General features: G+C 49.4%; 1 protein-coding gene across 3 annotated transcripts in view; it reads right to left on the reverse strand.

Moving 5' to 3' along the window:
• sgpl1 (sphingosine-1-phosphate lyase 1) overlaps positions 1 to 24,423 on the reverse strand; it is a 77,827-nt gene that overhangs the window by 41,394 nt on the left and 12,010 nt on the right. For 2 of the 3 annotated variants that reach the window (XM_085970685.1, XM_085970684.1), the window contains exons 2-6: positions 15,423 to 15,588; positions 14,606 to 14,673; positions 8,438 to 8,585; positions 7,171 to 7,250; positions 2,293 to 2,421 (exon numbers count right to left, since the gene is read on the reverse strand). In XM_085970685.1, the coding sequence (XP_085826811.1) occupies positions 2,293 to 2,421; positions 7,171 to 7,250; positions 8,438 to 8,585; positions 14,606 to 14,673; positions 15,423 to 15,588 (591 nt within the window). The remainder of the gene's footprint in view (positions 1 to 2,292; positions 2,422 to 7,170; positions 7,251 to 8,437; positions 8,586 to 14,605; positions 14,674 to 15,422; positions 15,589 to 24,423) is intronic. The other variant, XM_085970686.1, reaches the window with a different exon arrangement.

A 24,423-nucleotide genomic window follows, 5' to 3' on the forward strand; every position in this document is an offset into this window, starting at 1 on the left:
CAACTTTCCATTTTTACACTCTGGGGCAGGGGGCTTAGTATGTCACATTAATAACCGCTGGAATGTAGATCCAGGCCACACAGGATGTGTATTCCCTCGCGTATTGGAGATTGAGGGGGTGATCCAATCGAGGTGTTCAAAACATTAAAAGGATGTGATACGGCAGATGTGTTCAATTCTGGGCACCATACTTTAGGAAGGATGTCAAGGTCTTACAGAGAGTGCAGAGGAGATTTACTAGGATGCTACCAGGGATGTGGAGAGACTGGGGTTGTTCTCCCTAGAGCAGAGATGGCTAAGAGGAGATTATAATCATGAAGGGTTTTGATAGAGTAAATAAGGAGAAACTATTTCTAGTAGCAGGAGGGTTGGTAACCAGAGGATACAGATTGAAGGTTAAAAAGAACCAGAGGCGACATGAGGAAACTTTTTTTTTAACACAGCGAGTTGTTGTGATCTGAAACACACTGCTTGAAAGGGTGGTGGAAGCAGATTCTCTCGTAACATTCAAAAGAGAATTGGCTAAATACTTGATGGGAAAAATTACAGGGCTATGGGGATAGAGCAGGGGGAGTGGGACTAATTGGACAGCTCTACCAAAGAGCCGGCACAAGCACAATGGGCCGAATGGCCTCCTTCTGTGCTGTATCATTCTAGATACAGAGAAACTATTTCCTCTGGTGGGGGGGAATCAAAAACAAAAAGGACATGTTCTTAAAATTAGAGCCAGGCCATTCAGGAGTGGAACCAGGAAGCACTTTTTCCACACGCAGGGTAGTGGAAATCTGGAAAACTCTGCTCCAAAAGGCTGTAGATGCTGGGGGTCAACTGGAGCTTTCCAGACCGAGATCGATTTCAGTTCTGACGAAGGGTTTTCGACCTGAAACATTAACTCCGTTTCTCTCTCCACGGATGCTGCCTGACCTGCTGAGTTTTTCCAGCGTTTTCTGTTGTTATTTCGATAGATTTAATGTTGGGTAAGGGCATCAAGGGAAATGGAGCAAACGCTGGTAAATGGAGGTTGGGGTACAGATCGGCCATGATCTGATTGAATGGCCGACCAGGATCAAGGGGCTGAATGGCCTCCTCCTGTTGCTAAACACAAGAGATGCCTTTCTGAAGGCATTTAACTTGTTAAAAACGTGGCCCATTTACTCAATCATTTATCATTTCTGTTTAAAAATATGAATTTTTATCTGGTAGATTATTGGTGGAGTCTTAGGGCTGGATTTTCATTGAGACGGCGGGACTACAACTTTTGGGGTTGTAGTCCCGCCTCCATCGAGTTGTGGCCAGCCCATGCGATTTTCACTTGATTGACCTTGTTGAGTCCGCCCAGCGAGCTCAGCAGGCCAATTAAGGGCCACCCGGCAACAGGTGACGTCACAGATTGATATTTCATCTGTCAAGAGCTTTTGACAGATGAAATATCAGCGTTTGACAGCTCTTTGAAGCTGTCAAACACTGACAATCTGTACACTAAGTTAATTCCTTCCTCTCAGGCTGATTTAGAGATCTCTCCAGAACAGAAAGCTGAATGCTGCAACTTTTGACAGCTCGCAGCCATTCTGCTTTCTGTGCCGGTGAGATGAGGGACTCCCGAGACCTGAAGGAAGGAAGCCTGTAAAGGTAAGTAAAACTTCTTTAAACACTTTAAACACACCAAACACACTTATCTCTGCACTCATGCACCCACTCACCTGAACACCGGACATCTCGACCCCTCCAAGCCCTTCAGCCAGACGGTCCGCCTCGCTAACTTGGCGTGGTTTGGAGCCGTCAGGAATCCCACACTTCAAGAATGAAAATAGGGATTAGGCCAAAAACTGCCTGTTAACTACCTGTTAACAGGCAGTTAATTGGCACTAATCCCTTCCCGCCTCAGGGAGGCGGGTCCCAGCGCGGGGCAAGTACCCGCCTCCTTTGAAACTGGCATGGAGGCAGGTTGGGTTCGTGCCCCCCGATTTCAGGATTTTAACCCACCACACGCCTCCAATCTCACCTCCACGGCCCAATGAAAATCCTGCCCTTAATGTATGTGATATCTCAGTTTATCGCATTTTTGACCAGGTCCCCTGCCTGTAATTCTGTGGCTCGACTTAACTTGCCCTCCCCATCTCTGAGCCACACTCAGTTTGCTTTGCTCTCCTGCTCTCCCAAGCTGTTGCCATCGTGCCATTGATCGTCTGCACTGCGAAAACTAGCCTTTTGAATGGCATAGCAGGCCCGAGGGGCTGAATGGCCTCCTCCTCGTTCCTACGTTCCCAAGTAAGGAAGGCGAGGTCCACCTACCGTCCCGCAGGAGTCTGGTCCCCCATGGAAGAGAGTGCAAGCCATCCGAACAACCTCAGCCTCCATCTTCCGCACGCCAGGGAAGATGTCTGGGTGGAGCGGGTTACTCCAAGCAAAGTCTCCATAAACCTGAAAACAAAGTGGGTGTTCAGAAATAAGCCATGAAAAAAACAAAATGCAACCGGGTTAGCAGATTTCAGATAATTTATTACAAAGTTGAAAAGTATTTACAGGAGAGAAACAGGCCATTCGGTCCAACTGCTCCGTGCCGGTGTTTAGGCTCCACACGAGCCTCCTCCCACCCCTCTTCGTCTCACCCTAGCAACACATCCTTCCATTCCTTTCTCCCTCATGTGCTGATCTTGCTTCCCCTTGAACGCATAAAATATTGTCCAGGACACCAGGGAGAACTCCCCTGGCTCCTCTTCAAATAATGCCATGGGATCTTTTACGTCCCGCCAAGGGGGCAGACGGGGCCTCGGTTTAACCTCTCAGCCGAAAGACGGTGCCTCCGACAGTGCAGCACTCCCTCAGTACTGTCCCTCAGACAGTGCGGCGCTCCCTCAGTACTGCCCCTCCTACAGTGCTGCGCTCCCTCAGTACTGTCCCTCCGACAATGCAGCACTCCCTCAGTACTGCCCCTCCGACAGTGCTGCGCTCCCTCAGTACTGCCCCTCCGACAGTGCTGCGCTCCCTTAGTACTGCCCCTCCGACAGTGCAGCGCTCCCTCAGTACTGCCCCTCCGACAGTGCGGCGCACCCTCAGTACTGTCCCTCCGACAGTGCAGCACTCCCTCAGTACTACCCCTCCGACAGTGCTGCGCTCCCTCAGTACTGCCCCTCCGACAGTGCTGCGCTCCCTTAGTACTGCCCCTCCGACAGTGCAGCGCTCCCTCAGTACTGCCCCTCCGACAGTGCGGCGCACCCTCAGTACTGTCCCTCCGACAGTGCAGCACTCCCTCAGTACTGCCCCCCGACAGTGCAGCACTCCCTCAGTACTGCCCCTCCGACAGTGCAGCGCTCCCTCAGTACTGCCCCCCGACAGTGCAGCACTCCCTCAGTACTGCCCCTCCGACAGTGCAGCACTCCCCCAGTACTGCACTGGGAGTGTTGGCCTGGATTACGTCAAGTCTCTGGAGTGTGACTTGAACCCACAGCCTTCTGACTTAGATTATCTGCTCATTTATCTCATTGCTGTTTGTGGGACTTTGCTGTGTGCAAATTGGCTGCTGCAATTCCCTACTTTATGGCAGTGACCGTGCTTCAAAAGTACTTCATTGGCTAGGAAGCGCTTTGGGACGTCCCAAGGTGGTGAAAGACGCTGGAGAAATGCCAGTTTGTTCTTTCTTCACGAACCCCAAAGAAAAGGTTTGGTTTTCAAAATGGCCCTTGTGCTCTTCCTGCATCAACCCTCGCAACTCTCGATAGTAGGGAGCCCTTCACATTATATCGCGTGTCTGACACGTGCGGCTCAGTTGGCTTCACTGGTGAGAACTACTTCTTCACAGATTCAGGAACCAGCACAAGATTCCCCGACTCCTGCCCAGCGTCTGACTGGAGGGGGGGGGGGGGGCGGGGGGCAACAAGGGGTGGGATGGCGAACCTGGCAGAGTGGCCTGGGGGGGGGGCGGGGGTGGGAGCAGCACCATCCTGGAATTTAAACTGTCAAGTAACAGCGCGTTAGTACATTGACGAGTGAACTGTCAACATCCTCCGCCTGCTTCACGACGACATGCAAGCCGTGATCCTGACCAACGGTTCCACCACAGACCCAATTCATGTACGGACCGGGGGCAAGCAAGGCTGTGTCATCGCACCAACGCTCTTCTCAATCTTCCTTGCTGCAATGCTCCATCTCACCCTCAGTAAGCTCCCCACTGGAGTGGAGCTAATTTACAAAACAAACGGGAAACTGTTCAACCTCCGTCGCCTCCAGTCCAGATCCAAGGTCGTCCCATCCTCCGTCGTCGAATTACAGTACGCAGACGACGCTTGTGTCTGCGTTCACTCGGAGATCGAACTCCAAACCATCGTCAACACCTTCACCGAAGTGTATGAGAGCATGGGCCTTGCACTAAACATCCGTAAGACAAAGGTCCTCTACCAACCTGCCCCCGCCACACAGTACTGCCCCCGATTATCAAAATCCACAACAAGGCCTTGGACAACGTGGACCACTTTCCATACCTTGGGAGCCTACTGTCAACAAGGGCAGACGTCGATGACGAAGTCCAACACCGCCTTCAGTGTGCCAGTGCAGCCTTCGGTCGCCTGAGGAAGAGAGTGTTTGAAGACCAGGACCTCAAACCCGGCACTAAGCTCATGGTCTACAGAGCAGCAGCGATACCTGTAATGTATATACCTTTAAGGGGGGAACTATCTTTTACAGCTCATGTATACTGCAGTACCGGCAGTGACCACACCTGTATATAGCACTGAGTAGTAATCTGTACAGATCAGTTCCAGTGTGAGCCACGTTGAGTAAACACCTGTTGTACCGTTCTCCTGCAGTCTGTGTCTTATTATACACGGACACAACAATACCCGCCCTGCTGTACGGACCATGTACAGCAGGCACCTCAAAGCACTGGAGAGGTACCACCAATGCTGCCTCCGCAAGATCCTGCAAATCCATTGGCAGGATAGGCGCACCAACGTCAGTGTTCTCGCTCAGGCCAACATCCCCAGCATCGAAGCTTTGACCACACTCGATCAGCTCCAATGGACGGGTCACATTGTCTGCATGCCCGATACGAGACTCCCAAAACAAGCGCTCTACTCGGAGCTCCGGCACGGCAAGAGAGCCCCAGGTGGGCAGAGGAAACGCTTCAAGGACACCCTCAAAGCTTCCTTGAAAAAGTGTAACATCTCCACCGACACCTGGGAATCCCTGGCCTGAGACCGCACAAAGTGGAGGAGAAGCATCCGGGAAGGCGCCGAACACCGAGTCTCTTCGCTGGGAGCAAGCGGAAGCCAAGCGCAGGCAGCGCAAGGAGCGCGCGTCAACCCAAGCACCCCACCCACCGTCTGCCCCACCTGTGACAGAGACTGTAGGTCCCGCATTGGACTCATCAGTCACCTGACAGCTCATTTTTAATGTGGAAGCAAGTCATCCTCGGTTCCGAGGGACTGCCTAAGAAGAAAAGAAGGCCTCATTATTGCCCCCCTGAAGAATCCTATCTAGGTCCTTAACGCCAATATAAATAAAAGCACAGGTGAGGTGATAAGAGGCTGATTGTGACTCAGGAGCAATCAAAAGACAAACAAGTTTCCTCAGAGTCGATGAAAAGAAACTTCCCGTGTTTTTAATTCCAACTAAAACAATTTTTCTTTACAAACGGACCACAAAAGGAGATCCTAACATGTTTGTTTTAGCACAGATCAAACATCAGAACTGGAAGAAGCCAGGGATTTAACTGTTTATAAGCAAGTACAAAGCCAGGGAACTCTCCAACATCTTCCAGTTCTGATGGGAGCTCATCAACCTGAAACGTTACCTCAGTGTCTCTCTCCACAGACGCTGCCTGACCTGCTGAGTGTTTCCAGCATTTTCTCCTTCGATTTCAGATTTCCAGCGGTCTGAAGATGACTGCAAAACATTGCACCAGTTCCCCCATCATCCCAAATCAGCATTATGGAGTGCACTTCCATTTAACGGTTTGAGTGTCAGCCGTGGCTTAGTGGGCAGCACCCTCACCTCGGAGTCAGAAGGTTGTGGGTTCAAGTCCCACTCCAGAGACTTGAGCTCAAAATCTAGGCTGACACTCCCAGTGCAGTGCTGAGCGAGTGCTGCACTGTCGGAGATGCCGTCTTTCGGATGAGACGGTAAACCGAGGCCCACGCAGGTAGACAAAACGGATTTGAAAACAAGGATGAGAATTTTAAAAATCGAGGCGTTGCCGGACCGGGAGCCAGTGTAGGTCAGCGAGCACAGGGGGAGACGGGTGAATGGGGCTCGGTGCGAGTTAGGACACAGGGCAGCTGAGTTTTGGATGAGCTGAAGTTTACGGAGGGTAGAAGATGGGAGGTCGGCCAGGAGAGCGTTGGAATAGTCAAATCGAGAGATAGCAAAGGCAGATGAGCTGAGGCTGGGGCAGTGTTAGAGAGATGGAAGTAGGCGGTCTTGGTGATGGGGCGGGTACGACACTTCAGTGCAGTACTGAGGGAGTGCAGCATTTTGAAAGCTGCTGCTTCTCGAAGGAGGCTTTTAAGCTGAGGCCCGATCCACCTTTTTAGCTCCTTGGTCTCATTGCTGTTTGTGGGAGCTTGCTGTGCACATATCAGCAGTTTTGCTTGCCTGCATAACAACAGTGACTACGCTTCAAAGGTGATTCAACAGCTGTGAAATGCTTTGTGTTTCTACACCTTCGGGAAGTCCCAATGTTGTTAAAAGTTTCATGTAGGCTACGTGTTACTGAAACTAAAAATGGAGAACTAACTATTAAAATGTGTCCAAGTTCCTCTTTTTTCACCGAGAAGTTGTAATCAGCTACGTGCTAATGGTCTGGAAGTGATACCAGGATTAGGACCCCTCACTTGAGTCAATATACTCAAAACCATCTTGCAACAACATGCTCGCATCTTGCCCATGCTCTGCTGCCAACTGCAAGATCTCAGAAACTGCTGCAAGGGCTGGAGGTTTCCTCACTGTGTTGGGGCCGAGGATGGGCCCAGACAGCTGGTGTTACGCTGGCATTGACCACATCAAGAACAGTGGGCTGGCCAAGGAAAGGAAAACAAAGGGACGGGGGCTTAAAAAAAAATTATTAGGATGCGAGGGGGGGGGGGGGGGGAAGAGCAAGAATTTCTGTAAATCAGAATTGGATCATTTTTTTTTTTTTTTTTTTTAACGATAAAGCCACATCGAGTCACTTCCTACCTTCACCATCAGCTTTGTGAGTTGCTCCTCACCACTGTACACGGTCCCAGACACTTGCCCTTTCTCCCACTGTACTTCTCCTGCAAAATACAAGATGCAGGTGGATCAGATACACGCCTCTCGACACAGTGAAGGCTTTATTCTGCACTGCAGGTTTTTAACCAAGATCGGGTAACGCCGAGCGGAGCAAGGACCGAATCTGGGATTCCACTGTGGAACAAGCTACTCACTGCACGAATCAGCTGAGCTGCGACGGCAAAGAGTCTGCTCTCGATTTACTGCGGCAATTCTAAGCGATTACAGTTCTTTTCACTGGCAGAGTCACTTCTACAGTGGAAAGCGGTGGAATGTGAGCCCAAGAACGGCACATTTCATCAAAGAACGCACCAAATGTTCAACTTGAAGAATGGGGAGTTTCCACCAAGGCCACGTCTGAACACAAGGTCGGTTAGTTCAGGTGCTGCAGCCCAGAAACACTCAACTTTGCCGTCACAAAATAAATATGAAAATTTGCTTTGACATGAATCTTGTCAGTCACATGGAAATGACTTATGAAATAATACTGGGCGGCCTGCTGGTGGTGCTGTCCAGGGAGAGTATAAATACTCGGGCACGGGCCCAGCTTGCTCAGGACATTCTTTAACAGGAACTAGTGAAGGACACAACTAGACCTCCATGTTGTAAAACAGGTGATTAAAGCTTTGTTTAACGCTTAGACCAAGTGCCTAGTAGTTTTCTTACGTCATGCTTTGTTCGGGGTTAGGAGTTTCAGTGCAATAAACGGGTTGTTATAAAAAGCAATGCAGAATTGAGAGCCAGCACTGCACAACAGCAACAACTTGCATTTTATATAGCGCCTTTGACGTAAAGCGTCCCAAGGCGCTTCACAGGAGCGATTAGCGGACAAAATTGGACACCGAGCCACAGGGAGATATTAGGACAGGTGACCAAAAGCTTGGTCAAAGAGGTAGGTTTTAAGGAGCGTCTTATAGGAGGAGAGAGGCAGAGAGATTTAGCGAGGGAATGCCAGAGTTTAGGGCCTTGCCGGCTGAAGGCAAGGCTGCCAATGGTGGAGCGATGAAAATCGGGGATGCTCAAGAGGCCAGAATTGGAGAAGTCTTCTGCATACATGCCAGCGCAAATCTACAAGCACAATTTACCCGCGTACAAGATACAGTGAGTCAAGCTCACCAGAGTGTCTTTCATTGGTACGGCGGAATAAGAAAGAATTAAAAGAAACTTTCAAGTTACAATAATGTTAATTTACCCATTGTGCTGTAGTCTTTAAGCTTTACTAATAGCTCGGACTCCGCCAACCCACGTGCGGGCAAGGCCGTGACGTACGTCATTCCATCCTTCAGGGTCAAGACGCTCATGGAAAGGTCATCCAGCGCCTTGTCAAGTTGTTTCTGTATCTGTTGACGGAGTGTGTCAAAGGTGTTAGACGTGCTGCCACATTCAGGCGCACGCACCGCGAGCACGATGCGCGTCAGCAGAGTTTCCGCCGACCTGGATCCCTGCACCCATTTGATATTTCACCAAGCTGGAATTGGCCAGCCTACGAGAATGCAATTCTTTGATTACAACTGCAAGTTTAATTTTTGTTCTGTTTTTTTTTTTTTTTTAAAAAGACACCGATTGGGAACGGTTTCCATTTGCTACCAACTTTGCCAGAACCAATGAAGTGCAAAGGATTGAGATTTTAAAAAAAGATCGGGTTCCCATAACAGGATTTTGGTAGCATGTCGGTCGGAATGTGCCTCTTTTTTTTTTTAAATCACTCTTCAGCGATGAAGCATTTGTGAAATCTTTTCTTTTTAAAAAAAACACCAATTAGTATGAAGTATTTCCTGGTCTAAATCAGCATTCAGCAACAGATCAGCTCCAAACTCTGCCCCCGATACAGACTTGGACGCAATCCAAGGAGCCAAGCCAGAGTGTTGCAATGCAGAGTGAAGTCCGCTTTCACAGACACACAAATGCGGATATGAAAAACTGCCAAAGCCACATTGCCCTCCGCCTCACTACAGCAAGCGCTTCAGAATCAGCCACACTGCGAGTTGGGATAATGAACTTTTGTGTCCCTTTTTTTTTTGAAAAACAGTACAATCACGATACTTTCACCGTATTGATTCGAGTGGGTTAAAAAATATTTTTTAAATGGGGTTTGTCCCCCTTAATATACAGCATGCAGTCAAACACAGTCACAGCTGTCAAAACACAGAACGAACACACAAACATGACAAGCCTGGCCTGTTGCTTTATGTAGAGAATTGTTGGAGCATGGAATGTTTCTCCGCAGGATGCGCGTGAGGCAGAGACCACTGCATCTTTTAAGGAAAGAAAGTGGATAAACATTTGAAGAGGACGAGGATGCAGGACTGTGGGCAGAGCTAGTGGAGCTAGTTGAGGATGGCCGAGAGTCAGCGCGGGCACAGCTGTGCCAAAGGGCCTCCTCTTGTGCTAGAAGCCTCTGTGGTTATTCACCTCACTGCTCGTGTGCAAAGCAGAAACGTCGCACTGGCAACAAGGGAATGCTGTTCACAGGTGGGAAGGTCTAGACAGACTAGATGCAGGAAGGCTGTTCCCGATGGCGGGGGAGTCCAGAACCAGGGGTCACAGTCTAAGGATAAGGGGTAAGCCATTTAGGACAGGGATGAGGAGGAATTTCTTCACCCAGAGAGTGGTGAACCTGTGGAATTCTCTACCACAGAAGGCAGTAGAGGCCAATTCATTAAATATATTCAAGGAGTTAGATATATTTCTTAAGGCTAAAGGGATCAAGGGATATGGGGAGAAAGCAGGGACAGGGTACTGAATTTGGATCATCAGCCATGATCTCATTGAATGGTGGAGCGGGCTCGAGGGGCCGAATGGCCTACTCCTGCTCCGATCTTCTATGTTTCTATGTCAGGGGTCAGAAAAGAGGAAGCTTCACTCGGCAACGAACCCACATTGCTCACGCGTCCTTCAAGCGCGAGCTGGACCTGCTTCTGGCTGGGGCGGAGATCCTCACGGTACAAGGTACCATGTACCCGCTAAAGGTGCGCGACAATCTCAGAGGTCGCGCGCAGGCCGCTCACAGGCTTTTAAATCGCGGATACTGCGCGGGCACAGAAATTTAAAGGGACCGCGCGTTAAAAGAAACAGGCCACGCAGAACAAAGCGCAGCTCACGGGGAACATCGCCATGTAACATTAATCAGCGTCAACACAAGCATAAGACGTAGGAGCAGGAGTCGGCCATTTGGCCCCTCGAGCCTGCGCCGCCATTCAATAAGATCATGGCTGATCTGATCTTGGCCTCAACTCCACTTCCCTGCCCGCTCCCCATAACCCTCGACTCCCTTATCGTTCAAAAATCTGTCTATCTCCACCTTAAATATATTCAATGACCCAGCCTCCACAGCTCTCTGGGGGAAGAGAATTCCAAAGATTCACGACCCTCTGAGAGAAGAAATTCCTCCTCATTCCCGATTTAAAAGGGTGCCCCCTTATTCTGAAATTATGCCCCCTAGTTCTAGATTCCCCCACGAGGGGAAACATCCTCTCTGCATCTACCCGGTCAAGCCCCTTCAGAATCTTATATGTTTCAATAAGATACCCTCATTCTTCTAAACTCCAATGAGAATAGGCCCAACCTGCTCAAGCTTTCTTCATAAGATGACCCCTTCACCTCCGGAATCAACCTCGTGAAACTTCTCTGAACTGCCTCCAATGCAAATATAACCTTCTTTAAATAAGGAGACCAAAACTGTACGCAGTACTCCAGGTGTGGTCTCACCAACGCCCTGTACAGTTGTAGCAGGACTTCCCTACTTTTATACTTTGCAATAAAGGTCAAGGTGCTCTCCTGGACTAGTTTCAATCACCCAAGGGGGTCGGAGAGGAATTTACCAGATTTTTTCCCTCCCCTAATTGGCCTGGGTTTTTTTTAATCTGTTTTTCCGCCGCTCCCAGGACATCACGTGGCTCCGGGTGGGGAGTGTCCATATCGCGATGCTCAAGACAGCACAATTATATGGGACAGGCTGGATGGACCAGAGAGTCTTCTCCTGTCCATCTTTTTTTGTGGGCTCGTATGCTGTTATTCCATCCCCAGCACCTCGCGTTGATAGATACACGCAATCAAAAATAATTAAATTAATGGTGTGGAGCATAGTCCTTCCTTCACTCTCCCAGATCAGTGTTATATATAAATGACCAGTACTTGGGTACAGGGAGCACAATTTCAAAGTTTGCGGATGACACAAAACTTGGCAACGTAGTAAATAGTGAACAGGATAGTAGCAGACTTCAGGAGTACATGGACAGTTTGGTGAAATGGGCAGACACACAGCAGATGCAATTTAATGCAGAGAAGTGTGATGCACTTTGGGAGGAACAACACGGAGAGGCAGAATAATCTAAATGGTACTATTTCGAGGGGGGGTGCAAGAGCTGAGGGACCTGGGGGTGCATAATCACAAATCTTGCATGGCTTTGTAAATTGGGGCATTGCATACAAAAACAAGGGAGTCATGCTAAACATTCACTGGTTAGGCCTCAGCTGGAGTATTGTGTACAATTCTGGGCCCCACACTTTCGGAAGAATGTCAAGGCCTTGGCGAGGGTGTCGAGGAGATTTACCAGCAGGATACCAGGGATGAGGGACTTCAGTTATGTGGAGATCGGAGAAGCTGGGATTGTTTTCAATATTGCTTCCCCACATTACAACAGTGCCTCCACTTCAAAAGTACTTCATTGGTTGTAAAGCGCTTTGAGACGTCCAGTGGTCGTGAAAGGCGCTATAGAAATGCAAGTCTTTCTTTCTTAAGAGCAGGGAAGGTTAAGGGGAGACCTAATAGAGGTGTTCAAAATTATGAGGGGTTTTGACAAAGCAAGTGGGGAGGAACTGGCAAGTGGGTCGGTAACCAGAGCTCAGATTTAAAATAATTGGCAAAAGAACTAGACGGGAAACGAGGAGAAGTTTTTTTCCACACAGAGGGTTGTTTAGATCTGGAACGCACTACCTGAAAGGGTGGTGGAATCAGATTCTATAGGAAATTTTAGAAAGCAATTGGACATGTATTTGAAGATAAGCAGGGCTATGGGGAAAAGGTTGGGGTGTGGGACTAAACTGAACAGCTCCTTCAAAGAGCCGGCACAGGCACGACGGGCCGAATGGCCTCCTTCTGTGCTGCAAGATTATATGATTAATGATCAACTGCGCACTCTGCATCAGTGCAAAAAATAATCTCCGATAAACTTTACAATTATTGTATCGATCACACTGCAAGCCCAACCCCACCCCCCCCCCCCCCCCCCCCGGGGCATCCAAAAGCTTCCAACCTCCTCCAGTTGCCTGAAATCTTTCTGTGAATGTGTTCATACCTTAAAAAGAAAAAGCCCACGCTGCACAAGTACAACTATTATTCAGAAATGCGCTTACGGTTTTAACATTTTTATCTTCTATTAATGTTGAAAAGGTTTGTAACAACAGTACACAACTCCCAAGAGTTGAGGAGCAAAGTTCAAAGTGCGGGAGATCGATGTATTCAAGGAGGAATAAGAGATTTTAAAATCAGTCACGTACACTGAAAAACAAGCATGCACGGCTCAGAGGCTTTGTTAGAGAGTTTGAATTCCACAAGGACATCAAACACAAAGGCTCCGAGGAGAGTTCATCTTTCCAAGGAGACTGCGTCAGCTCCCTTTAGATTTTTCCTCCCCAGAAAAATGTCAACAATAGTGCTCGGGCGCCTATCATATATCGACTAAGTGGCACATCTGGAGCTCATCCAGGATTGGAGAGAAATTCCTGCCAAAGGGAAGGGAGGGGTTAAGTTTAAAAATAATACATGCGTCAGCCGTGGCTCACACTCTCATCTTCGAATCAGAAGGTTGTGGGTTCATAGTCCCACTCTAAAGTCTGGAGCACAAAATCTAGGCTGACACTCCCAGTGCAGTGCTGAGGGAGTGCTGCCGTCTTTCGGATGAGACGTTAAACCGAGGCCCCGTCTGCTCGCTCAGGTGGACGTAAAAGACCCCATGGCACTACAGGAAACTCTCGATTTACCGGCACCTAAATAACCGGAAATCTCGGTTAACCGGCAAAATTCAGGAGTAGGTTCAGGTAACTTTTATTACTTGCCTTCCTCCATCTGTTGCTGTGCAAGGGTGTGGCTGCAGCTGTTGCTAAGCTACAGAGACGCTTGGAACTTGTGGCCATTGTTCTGAACCTGTTGCTAAGCAACAGGGTTTGTTGCTTTATACGGAGCTGTCAGCTCTCCGTATCTTTTACTATAGCGTTCGGTTATCCGGAATTTTTGATGAACCGGCACCACGTCGGTCCCGTCCGTGCCGGATAAAAAAAAGTTTCCTGTATTTCGAAGAGTTCTCCCCGGTGTCCTGGTCATAATCTATCCCTCAATGAACACCAACACAGATTATCTGGTCATTGCCTCATTGTTGTTTGTAGGACCTTGCAGTGCGCAAATTGACTGCCATGTTTCCCTACATTAAAAGTACTTCATTGGCTGTAAAGCACTTTGAGACATCCTAAGGTCACGAAAGGCACTGTATAAATGGAAGTCTTTCTTTCTTTTAAATCGGAGCTCAAGTCAACTCGCAATGGTTTTCCGTAATATCCAACTGGATAAGGAACATAAGAATTAGGAGCAGGAGTTGGCCATTCGGCCCCTCGAGCCTGCTCCGCCATTGAATAAGATCATGGCTGATCTTTGACCTCAACTCCACTTTCCCGCCTGATCCCCATATCCCTTGATTCCCCTAGAGTCCAAAAATCTATCGATCTCAGCCTTGAATATACTCAACGACTCAGCATTCACAGCCCTCTGGGATGAAGAATTCCAAAGATTCACAGCCCTCCGAGTGAAGAAATTCCTCATCTCAGTTCTAAACGGCTGACCCCTTATCCTGAGACCGTGACCCGTAGTCCTAGATTCTCCAACCAGGGGAAATGACCTCTCTGCATCTAGCCCGTCAATCCCCCTTGGAATCTTATATGTTTCAATGAGATCACCTCTCATTCTTCTCAACTCCAGAAATTATAGGCCCATTCTACTCAATCTCTCTTCATGAACACCAACATTTAATAGTTTCTCACCAGTTAAAAAATATTCTATTCTGCCTACGAAAGTGAATAACCTCACATTTCCCCACATTATACTCCATCTGCCACCTTATTGCCCACTCACGTATCCTGTCTATATCCCTCTGTGTCCTCCTCACAGCTTACCTTCCCAATCAGAGGGACATGGGCTAGGATCGAGAAATTGGTCGTCTGTCCCCTCAGCAGGGGAGTGGGTTATGAAGCAAGCACTCAAAATGTACGGAGGAAATCTCCATCCCATGTTCGAATGTAAAAATCCACGCCTACCCCTTGCTTATTACAATGAAATGGTGGCTTGTTAGAAAGAAAAAAGGTTACTCACTGAGGCAGCCAGGTACGGCAATTTCCTTACGATTCTGAAAAAGAACTTTCTAAGTCGCGAGGAAATACCTGCGGAAAGATTTATATGAAACTTTTAAACCTCGGAAATTAGAAAATAAACACACCCTTTTCCAAATCACAAAGTGACTTATTCAAGGACGGCTGAAATACTGTTTACGGTGAACTTGCTGATCTGCTGTAGCACTGTCCGAAACGCAGCTGTGATCTTTCACTCTAACCTCACTGCTTCAGGTACTCCCTGTGGTCCAAGTAAACACATCAAAGGGCTATTAATGGCCAATTACTAATTCCTGCTGCTGTTGGAAGTTTAATTTCGATTGGCAACTGCTTCATTCCGCTCCTTGGCTATCGCAAGGTCAGAAAAAAACGGCAGAAAATGACTGGCTTTCTTTCTGTTTCTGCATACTTTTTTTTTACACTTTAAGAAAATACATTATGGTTAGTGCTTTATACAAGGTAAGTCATCTAATATTTGATGGACACGAATCTACAGAGCATTACGCAGAGCAGGGTGCCTTGGTGCCCTGGCCAATATTCATGCCTCAACCAACATCACTATCTGGCCATTATCACATTGCTGTTTGTGGGAGCTTGCTGTGCACAAATTGGCTGCTGCATTTCCTACATTACAACAGTGACTACACTTCAAAAAGTACTTCATTGGCTGTAAAGCACTTTGGGACGTCCTGAGGTTGTGAAAGGCGCTGTATAAATATGAGAGTTATTTCTTCTTTATTTTAAAAACTCGTGTTGTTGCAGTTCCTCATTCAAGGGGTTTAAACACAAGTCTCACTTACTTTGCTGTTGGAATAGGAACCCATGCAGCCACACTAGCAGCAGAGTAGTCAGAGCGGTGATGGCGATAATTTGCCAGGGCTCCAGCCCGTGGCACTGTGTGTTCACGTAATGCTTCCCCTTTCGCAGGTACAGCCAAACCGTCTCTTTGTAAACATCCAGCGCCTCCTGCAAGAAAACAACCAGCAACATTAGCGACTATAGGGGGAAAAATTCAGTTGTTTGCACCTCCCGTTAGCGCCTTAAGAGGGCGCAAAGCAACTAGCGCCCGGGCGCGGCGATGTTTGCGCCGCTCGCGAAATTAACTAGACATTTTGTGGCGGCGCTAAACACTACCGCCACGACCTCCTGCGCCGGCAGATCGTGACGTCAGTCGAGTGCGCAGCGCCCCGGTCCGGATATTGAGTGGCGCCCCCTGCCTTACCGCCTGCCGCTAGCAACGACAGGTTGAGGGGAGCGTTTTGCAGTCAGGAAGGGACTGGGGGAGCGTTATTTAAAGGCGACCGCTTCCTGCCTTTTTTTGTTGGTGACATTTTTGCACCACGCATTCTGAGAGAGAGAGAGAGAGAGAGGGGCTTCTGGAGAGATTCAACGCGGTGTGAAGGAGTTTTGAGTACTGAGCAGCACTTTGCAGGTTCATTTTGATTCACCCTTCCTTGTATCGATTTAGAAGAGACTGTGGGGGCTGCACTCAGCTCTTTCCCTGGGCCTCTCCATTGTTCTTTCCAGCAGATTTGATGCACAGGTCTCTCCAGGCTGAGATTCAAGGCTGCAATGAGCAGGATGTGGATGGAGAGCAAAATCAACCCCCCCCCACCTTTAAGATAAAAGCAGAAAATGCTGGAGAAACTCAGCAGGTCAGGCAGCATCTGTGAAGCGAGAAACAGAGTTAACGTTTCAGGTCGATGACCTTTCGTCAGAACTCCCCTTTAAGAACTGGCCGGCACCAGTGTGTCTGTGTTCCATCGCTGACTGACATCACATGAGCTTCGCCAGCGCTCTGAGGTAACGCCTCGCTCCTCGGCCTTTGCGCCTTAAGAGAGGTGTGTAGCGCCTGATTTAGCGCTCCAATCACCTCCGGGGCGATAAAAGCCAAGTTTGCCGTCGGAGGCGATAAATAGCGCCAGGCGCTAAACTTTGCGCACGGCCGATAATGGTGCCCCAAACGGGGCGCTACCGAATTTTTCCCCCAATATATTCTCACTTCGCTCTGCTCCAATCCCAGCAAAGCGATCGAGCTTTGGCAGACGGGCGCCATTCAATTAGATCACGGCAGATCAGTCACTCAACTCCATTTACCCATCTTTGCTCCATATCCCTTCATACCCCTCCCGAACAAAAATCTATCGACCTCAGTCTTGAAAGTGCCAACTGACCCCCAGCATCCACAGCCTTTTGCGAGGTGGGGAGGGAAAGAGAGTGTTTTCCAGGTTTCCACGACCCTTTGTGTGAAAGAGTGCTTGCTGATTTCACTCCTGAATGGCCGAGCTCTAATTTTAAGATGATTTCCCCTCGCTCTTGATTCCCCATCAGAGGAAAGTTTCTCCATATCTACCCCATCGAATCCTTTTAACATTTTATAAACACCGCAATCATATCACCCCTCAATCTTCCATACTCAAGGGACAACAAGCCCAGTTTATGCAACAAATGTTGATTCTTCATCCGTGCCTTAGTTACCTCCAGACTCGGTTATTCCAACGCTCCCCTGGCCAACCTCCCACCCTTCATAAACTTGAGCTCATCCAAAACTCGGCTGCCCCGTGTCCGAACTCACACCGAGTCCCGTTCACCCATCACCCCCTGTGCTCGCTGCCCCCGTGTCCTAACTCACACCGAGTCCCGTTCACCCATCACCCCCTGTGCTCGCTGCCCCCGTGTCCTAACTCACACCCAGTCCGGTTCACCCATCACCCCCTGTGCTCACTGCCCCGTGTCCTAACTCACACCCAGTCCGGTTCACCCATCACCCCCTGTGCTCACTGCCCCGTGTCCTAACTCGCACCAAGTCCCGATCACCCATCACCCCTGTGCTCACTGCCCCGTGTCCGAACTCGCACCAAGTCCCGATCACCCATCACCCGTGCTCACTGCCCCGTGTCCTAACTCGCACCCAGTCCCGATCACCCATCACCCCTGTGCTCACTGCCCCGTGTCCTAACTCGCACCAAGTCCCGATCACCCATCACTCCCTGTGCTCACTGCCCCGTGTCCTAACTCACACCAAGTCCCGATCACCCATCACCCCCAGTGCTCACTGCCCCGTGTCCTAACTCGCACCAAGTCCCGTTCACCCATCACCCCTGTGCTCACTGACCAACATTGGCTCCTGGTCAGACAACACTTCAAATTTAACATTCTCTTCCTTGTGCTCAAATCCCTTCATGGCCTCCCCCCCCCCCCCTCCCCATCTCTGTAACCTGCTCCAGCCCTACAACCACCACCCCCCCCCCCCGCCCAAGATACCTTCACTCCTCCAATGCGGCCGTGCCTGCAGCCCTAAGCTCTGGAATTCCCTCCCTAAACCTCTCCGCCTCTCTACCTCTCTCTCTTCAGGCTAGAGACAGGGAGAGGCGAGACCATGGAGGGATTTGGAAACTCCATACAGACCAGGAGTCAAACCCGGTGTTAGATCCGTGGTTCAGTGGATAAATAATTACACGGATGCTGTACATAAACAAATAACAGGCCTTTACTGGAGGAGGGAAATCTCTAGACTGGGGTACAGAGGCATGCGCACAGCTTATATACCGGTGTGGTCACTGCCGGTACTACAGTATACAGGAGGTGTAAAAAGTAGTTCTGACTTAAAGCACATACACTACACCCGGGACCTGCAGTTCTAGACCTCTTAGAATTTATGTAAAAAATCAAACTTGGTACATAGGCCACTGGATGGTCTAACTGGAGGGACAAGGCTAGGAATCTGAAAGGAACAATCGAAACCTGCATGCAGGAACTGTACAGCAGCATAGTGCCAATAAAAGCATCAAAATGAGGCCAAGAATGTGCCAGTTCCTTTAAAATCTTTATTAAATACCAACACTTCATCCAAAGTGTCAGCTGTGGCTCAGTGGGCAGCACCCTCGCCTGAGTCAGACGGTTGTGGGTTCAAGTCCCACTCCAGAGACTTGAGCACAAAAATCTCAGCCAACACTCCAGTGCAGTGCTGAGGGAGTGCTGCACTGTCGGAGGAGCCGTCTTTTGGATGAGACGTTAAACCGAGGCCCTGTCTGCCCTCTCAGACCCCACGACACTATTTCGAAGTAGAGCAGGGGAGTTCTCCCCCGGTGTCCTGGGGCCAATATCCATCCCTCAAATCAACATCACAAAAATCAGATTATCTGGTTATAATCACATTGCTGTTAGTGGGAGCTTGGTGTGTGTAAATTTGCTGCCGCATTTCCCACATTACAACAGTGACTACACTTCAAAAGTAAAGCACTTTGGGACGACCTGAGGTCGTGAAAGGCACTGTATAAATGCAAGTCTTTCTTTTCAAAAAAACACTTCTCAAAGCCCAGCACATTTGTGCAGTGAGACAGTCAACAGCGAGAACTCGTGGCCGATGGGAGCTGGAGGCTGGTCAGGACGGGTCGAAGACCAAAAACAACACTGACCAAGCAATGAGCGCAGTCACTGCAAAACACAGGCAATTCCTCGTTACACCACAGGCCTCGATTCAACCACCATTCTGGTGACCACTGTACCCGCATAATCTTCCTAGTCATAGCTTGACTCAGTGACCCATAAACATTCCGTGTATGCCTCAGCAACAGCTGTTTTCCTTCAATATGTAAAAACACATTGCACAATGATCCCGATGATTAGATCAGTGCAGCATATTTTCATTCCTAAAAGAATATTATCGCTGCAAAAACTATGAGAATGGGAATATCTGACATTAAAAGTGCTCCTTCACTTTCTACCCCTTATCCATTGCAATTCCTTCTCGGTTTTCACAAGCTGATTTGTGGAGGATTTACCGTTTGTATTGGTGCAATCAGACCGGGTCTCAACCCCGCATTAGTTGAGCGACTGAGATAACCCGATTAAAGGGAATACTGCCACTTACAAGAGATCCACACATCAGAGCCACTCAGCCGTGGCTCAGTGGGCTGCACTCTCGCCTGAGAGTCGTAAGGTCGTGTGTTCAAGTCCTACTCCAGAGACTTGAGCCCATAATCCAGGCCGACACTCCCTGTGCAGTGCTGAGGGGGTGCTGCACGGTCGGCGGTGCTGCCTTTCGGACGAGACATTAAACCGAGGCCCCCGTCTGCTCTCTCAGGTCGACATAAAAGATCCCGTGGTACCTTACTGTGTGCAAATTGTCTATTTGCATTTCCTACATTACAACAGCGACTACACTTCAAAAAAAGTACTTCATTGGCTGTAAAGCGCTTTGGGACGTCCTGAGGTTGTGAAGAAAGACTTGCATTTCTATAGCGCCTTTCACGACCACTGGACGTCTCAAAGCGCTTTACAGCCAATGAAGTACTTTTGAAGAGTAGTTACTGTTGTAATATGGGAAACGCAGCAGCCAATTTGCGCACAGCAAGCTCCCACAAGCAGCAATGCGATAATGACCAGATCATCTGTATTTTAATGATCTTGGTTGAGGGATCAATGTTGGCCAGGATACCTCGGGAGAACTCCCCTGCTCTTCTTCGAAATAGTACCACGGGATCTTTTACACCCACCTGAGGGGGCAGACGGGGCCTCGGTTTAACGTCTCATCCGAAAGACGGCTCCTCCGACAGTGCAGCACTCCCGCAGCACTGCACTGGAGTGTCAGCCTAGCTTTATGTGCTCAAGTCTCTGGAGTGGGACTTGAACCCACAACCTTCTGACTCAGAGGCGAGGGTGCTGCCCCCTGGGCCACGGCCGACAGTGAAAGGTGCTGTAGAAATGCAAGTCCTTTTATTGTCTTTCCTAAACCCACGATAAAAGCAGCTACTGACAGCTCTTGTGGATTTGGAAAAGGTGAGTGTGCTTCCATTCTGCTATCTGCTCAGTATCCAGCAGCCTTCCACTGCAAGAGTCCGAAGTCCGCCATAAAAAGCCCTGAGAGCGCTGCAGAACTCCTGGTACACTCACCGAGCGCAGTGCATTTATCCTTCATGGAACCAGATCGAAATATTCTGTTCAGGACTGATTTAATTCCAGATTTACAGGAACAATTTGTCTTTCTATAGCACTGTGCCTGTACAGAGACATGTCTCAGCTCTCTTTACAGAGAACCCAAGAGTGAACACAGAGAGAGAGAGAGAGGGAAAGCAAGAGAGAGGGGAAAAACGAGGAGACAGTAAAATGATCACAATCTTGGCTTTATCTTTATTTGGCAAGGTCACTCTAAAGTTAGATGTTCTGCCTCGTGTCAGATGGCTGCATTTGCTTCTTTTTAAACTTTATTCCCCCTGAAGTGCGACAGAAATGTGTGACTGTGACATTTAAAAGGAGTTGGAAAAAGTGCAGCAGACAGGAATGGGGCCGTGTCGTGGATGGCGACTGCAAGCTCGAGGTACCATCATTTCACATTACTAATAAACGCCTGTTACAGTGCATGCAGCAATCAGAGGGGGGCTCCCTCATAGAAGGTTCAGGCCACGAGCAGGGCAAACACAAAGACCCCCAATCTTGACTGGGGCGGATCTTGTGAGCACCTTCCCCCCCCACCCCCACACACCGTCCGGATGCCAGCCTGATTGACAGGCGGGGAACATTCCGGAAGGAAGCCACAGCCGCAGGGGCCTGCAGCTGGGTTAGTGGGAGGGTGGGGTGGTCGCCAATGGTTGGGGGGGGGGGGGGGGGGGTCCGATGACGGGCATGGGAAGCAGCTACAGTTGGTGGGCTGGGAGGAAGTGTCCCCGCTCCTCTTCCTGGCCCACAAGCCTCTTCTTCTTTGGCAGTCCCTCGGAACCGAGGATGACTTGCTTCCACATTAAAAATAAGTTCTCAGGTGACTGATGAGTCCAATGCGGGACCTACAGTCTCTGTCACAGGTGGGGCAGACGGTGGTTGAAGGGGCGGGTGGGTGGGGTGCTTTGGTTGACGTGCGCTCCTTGCGCTGCCTGCACTTGGCTTCCGCTTGCTCCCGGCGAAGAGACTCGAGGTGTTCGGCGCCATCCCGGATGCTTCTCCTCCACTTTGTGCATTCTTGGGCCAGGGATTCCCAGGTGTCGGTGGGGATGTTGCACTTTTTCAAGGAGGCTTTGAGGGTGTCCTTGAAGCGTTTCCTCTGCCCACCTGGGGCTCTCTTACCGTGTCGGAGCTCCGAGTAGAGCGCTTAGTTTTGGGAGTCTCGTAGCGGGCATGCGGACAACGTGACCCGTCCATCGGAGCTGATCGAGCGTGGTCAAAGCTTCGATGCTGGGGATGTTGGCCTGAGCGAGAACACTGACGTTGGTGCACCTATCCTGCCAATGGATTTGCAGGATCTTGCGGAGGCAGCGTTGGTGGTACCTCTCCAGTGCTTTGAGGTGCCTGCTGTAGATGGTCCATGTCTCTGAGGCAGACAGCAGGGCGGGTATCACTGCTGCTCTGTAGACCATGAGCTCAGTGCCACAAGCCGTGCTTTAACGGCACTTATCTTCGCTCCGAAGCTGTCCTCGCCTCCCTTGAGCTGCCAGGTTTCCCCCGAGGCCTGAGAAACCCGGCCGGCCAGGGTTAAACTTGTAAAGCAGTTTAAATGGGATGCTCCCAGCCTCATTACAATATCTAAAATGACCAACCCGCCTCTTGGGAGGGGGTTGATATTTACCCCCCACCCCCACCCCAGTCCCACCCCAGTCAAAACCGGAAGCGGGCGGGTTTGAGATTTTTTTTTAATGTCAACATCCCACCCGACCCCAACCCACCCGTTTTTGGGGGTTAAAATGACCCCCAATGAATTATTCTTCTGGCAAAATGTAGGTGTGCATCGCTTGAAGATGACAACATCTAAATCAGAAATCTAAGTAAACACCAGGTGAGCTCATTCAATTACCGTTATCTTTTAGGCATTACCTCGCGACTTTCCCGGTGTCACCAAAGCATTATTAAATTGTGACAAGAGGAGATAGGCACGACGATCAGGAAGTCTTTACAAATTCTATTCGTGTGGGAGTGTGCTACAAACACAAATTAACCCTTAAAACAAAAGTAAGCTTGTTACAATGCTAGGTGCTTCTGATCTGCCTGAAGCTTATTTTCACTTTTCCAAAGTTTCCTCAACAAAGAACGATTAAACTCTGACTGACCCAAGGCCGTGTTTACTTCACAACATTTAGGCTGTATCACCATCAAGGACACATCTCCAAAAACAACTTGCATTTATATGGCGCCTTTAACGGCGCGTCACAGGAGCGCATGCCTCAGAGACATGGACCATGTATATCAGGCACCTCAAAGCACTGGAGAGGTACCACCAACGCTGCCTCCGCAAGATCCTGCAAATCCATTGGCAGGATAGGCGCACCAACGTCAGTGTTCTCGCTCAGGCCAACATCCCCAGCATCAAAGCTTTGACCACGCTCGATCAGCTCCGATGGACGGGTCACATCGTCCGCATGCCCGATAAGAGACTCCCAAAACAAGCGCTCTACTCGGAGCTCTGACATGGCAAGAGAGCCCCAGGTGGGCAGAGGAAACACTTCAAGGACACCCTCAAAGCCTCCTTGAAAAAGTGCAACATCCCCATCGACACCTGGGAATCCCTGGCCCAGGACCGCACAAAGTGGAGGAGAAGCATCCGGTAAGGCGCCGAACACCTCGAGTCTCTTCGCCGGGAGCAAGCGGAAGCCAAGTGCAAACAGCGCAAGGAGCGCACGTCAACCCAAGCATCCGACCCACCCGCCCCTTTAACCACCATCTGCCCCACCTGTGACAGAGACTGTAGGTCCTCAGGGGATGCGCAAGAGGCCAGAATTGTTGGCATGCAGAGATCTCGGAGGGTTGTCGGGCTGGCAGAGGTTAGAGAGATAGGAAGGGGGCGAGGCCGTGGAGGGACCTGGATGGTGTCGAGCTTCTTGAGCGCTGTGGCAGCTGCATCCACCCAAGCGAGCGATGAGTATTCAATCGCACTCCTGATTTGAGCTTTGTAGGTGGTGGAGACGCTGCCAGGAGATTGGAGGTAGCCATCCATCACCTTGCTCTTGTAGCCTGGCCTTTGATATGGATGATTAAGCCAATGGTGACCCTCCAAGATGTGGACGGTGGGGGACTTGTTGATGTTGCTGTTGAAGGTCACGGGGATGTGGTTGGACTTTGTTGTTCTGGAGACGGGCACTGCCTAGAACTTGTGTGGCCAAACGATACCCACAATTCTAGCTACTCCGGACGACACAAGGGAGATACTGTTTTTACAATTTTATTTTGAACAGCAAACCACATTCACAATGATTGAATACTTCAATGTGGGCAAAGAAGCTTGTGATTTTCTCAGTCCATGATTTCTTCTCGTGGCCCAGAGACAGGCATATGCTTCAGACACTTAAAAAACCCAGCAAAACACTGCATTGCACAAGCTTGGTCTGGGTCCAGAACATCACAAGTGTTGGCAAAGCAGCGACGGGTTACATCATGAAGTTAGCACAGGAAGTGGGTTTTTATCAAAACCATCCACTGAAGACAGTAACCCGACAGCACGACACAACAAATAAAGGCTTCGGAAAATCCGTACGGCGCTGTTCACCTTCATAATTCTCCCCTAAAAAGAAATAGTCGGCTTTCTCCAAAGGCTCTAGCCTGTAAAATCAGCAGGAAAGATCCCTTCAAAACTAAGTGAAGTCATTTTATTAGAGCTCAACACCGAGACAAGTAAGGGAAGTCCATTTTACACAAAATTATTACTCATCACACAGCACAAAAGTCCATTTGTCCCATCGTGCGTGTGCCGGCTCTTTGAAAGAACGCTCCAACTAATCCCACTCCTCCCTGTTCTTCGCCCATAGCCCTGCAATTGTTTGCTTTTCAAGTACATCTCCAATTCCCTTCTGAAAGTTATTGTTGACTCGGCTTCCACCG

The sequence above is a fragment of the Somniosus microcephalus genome, chromosome 29, assembly GCF_052327205.1.
Source record: "Somniosus microcephalus isolate GS21.2 chromosome 29, FLI_Smic_1.0, whole genome shotgun sequence".
Classification (NCBI taxonomy): Eukaryota; Metazoa; Chordata; class Chondrichthyes; order Squaliformes; family Somniosidae; genus Somniosus; species Somniosus microcephalus.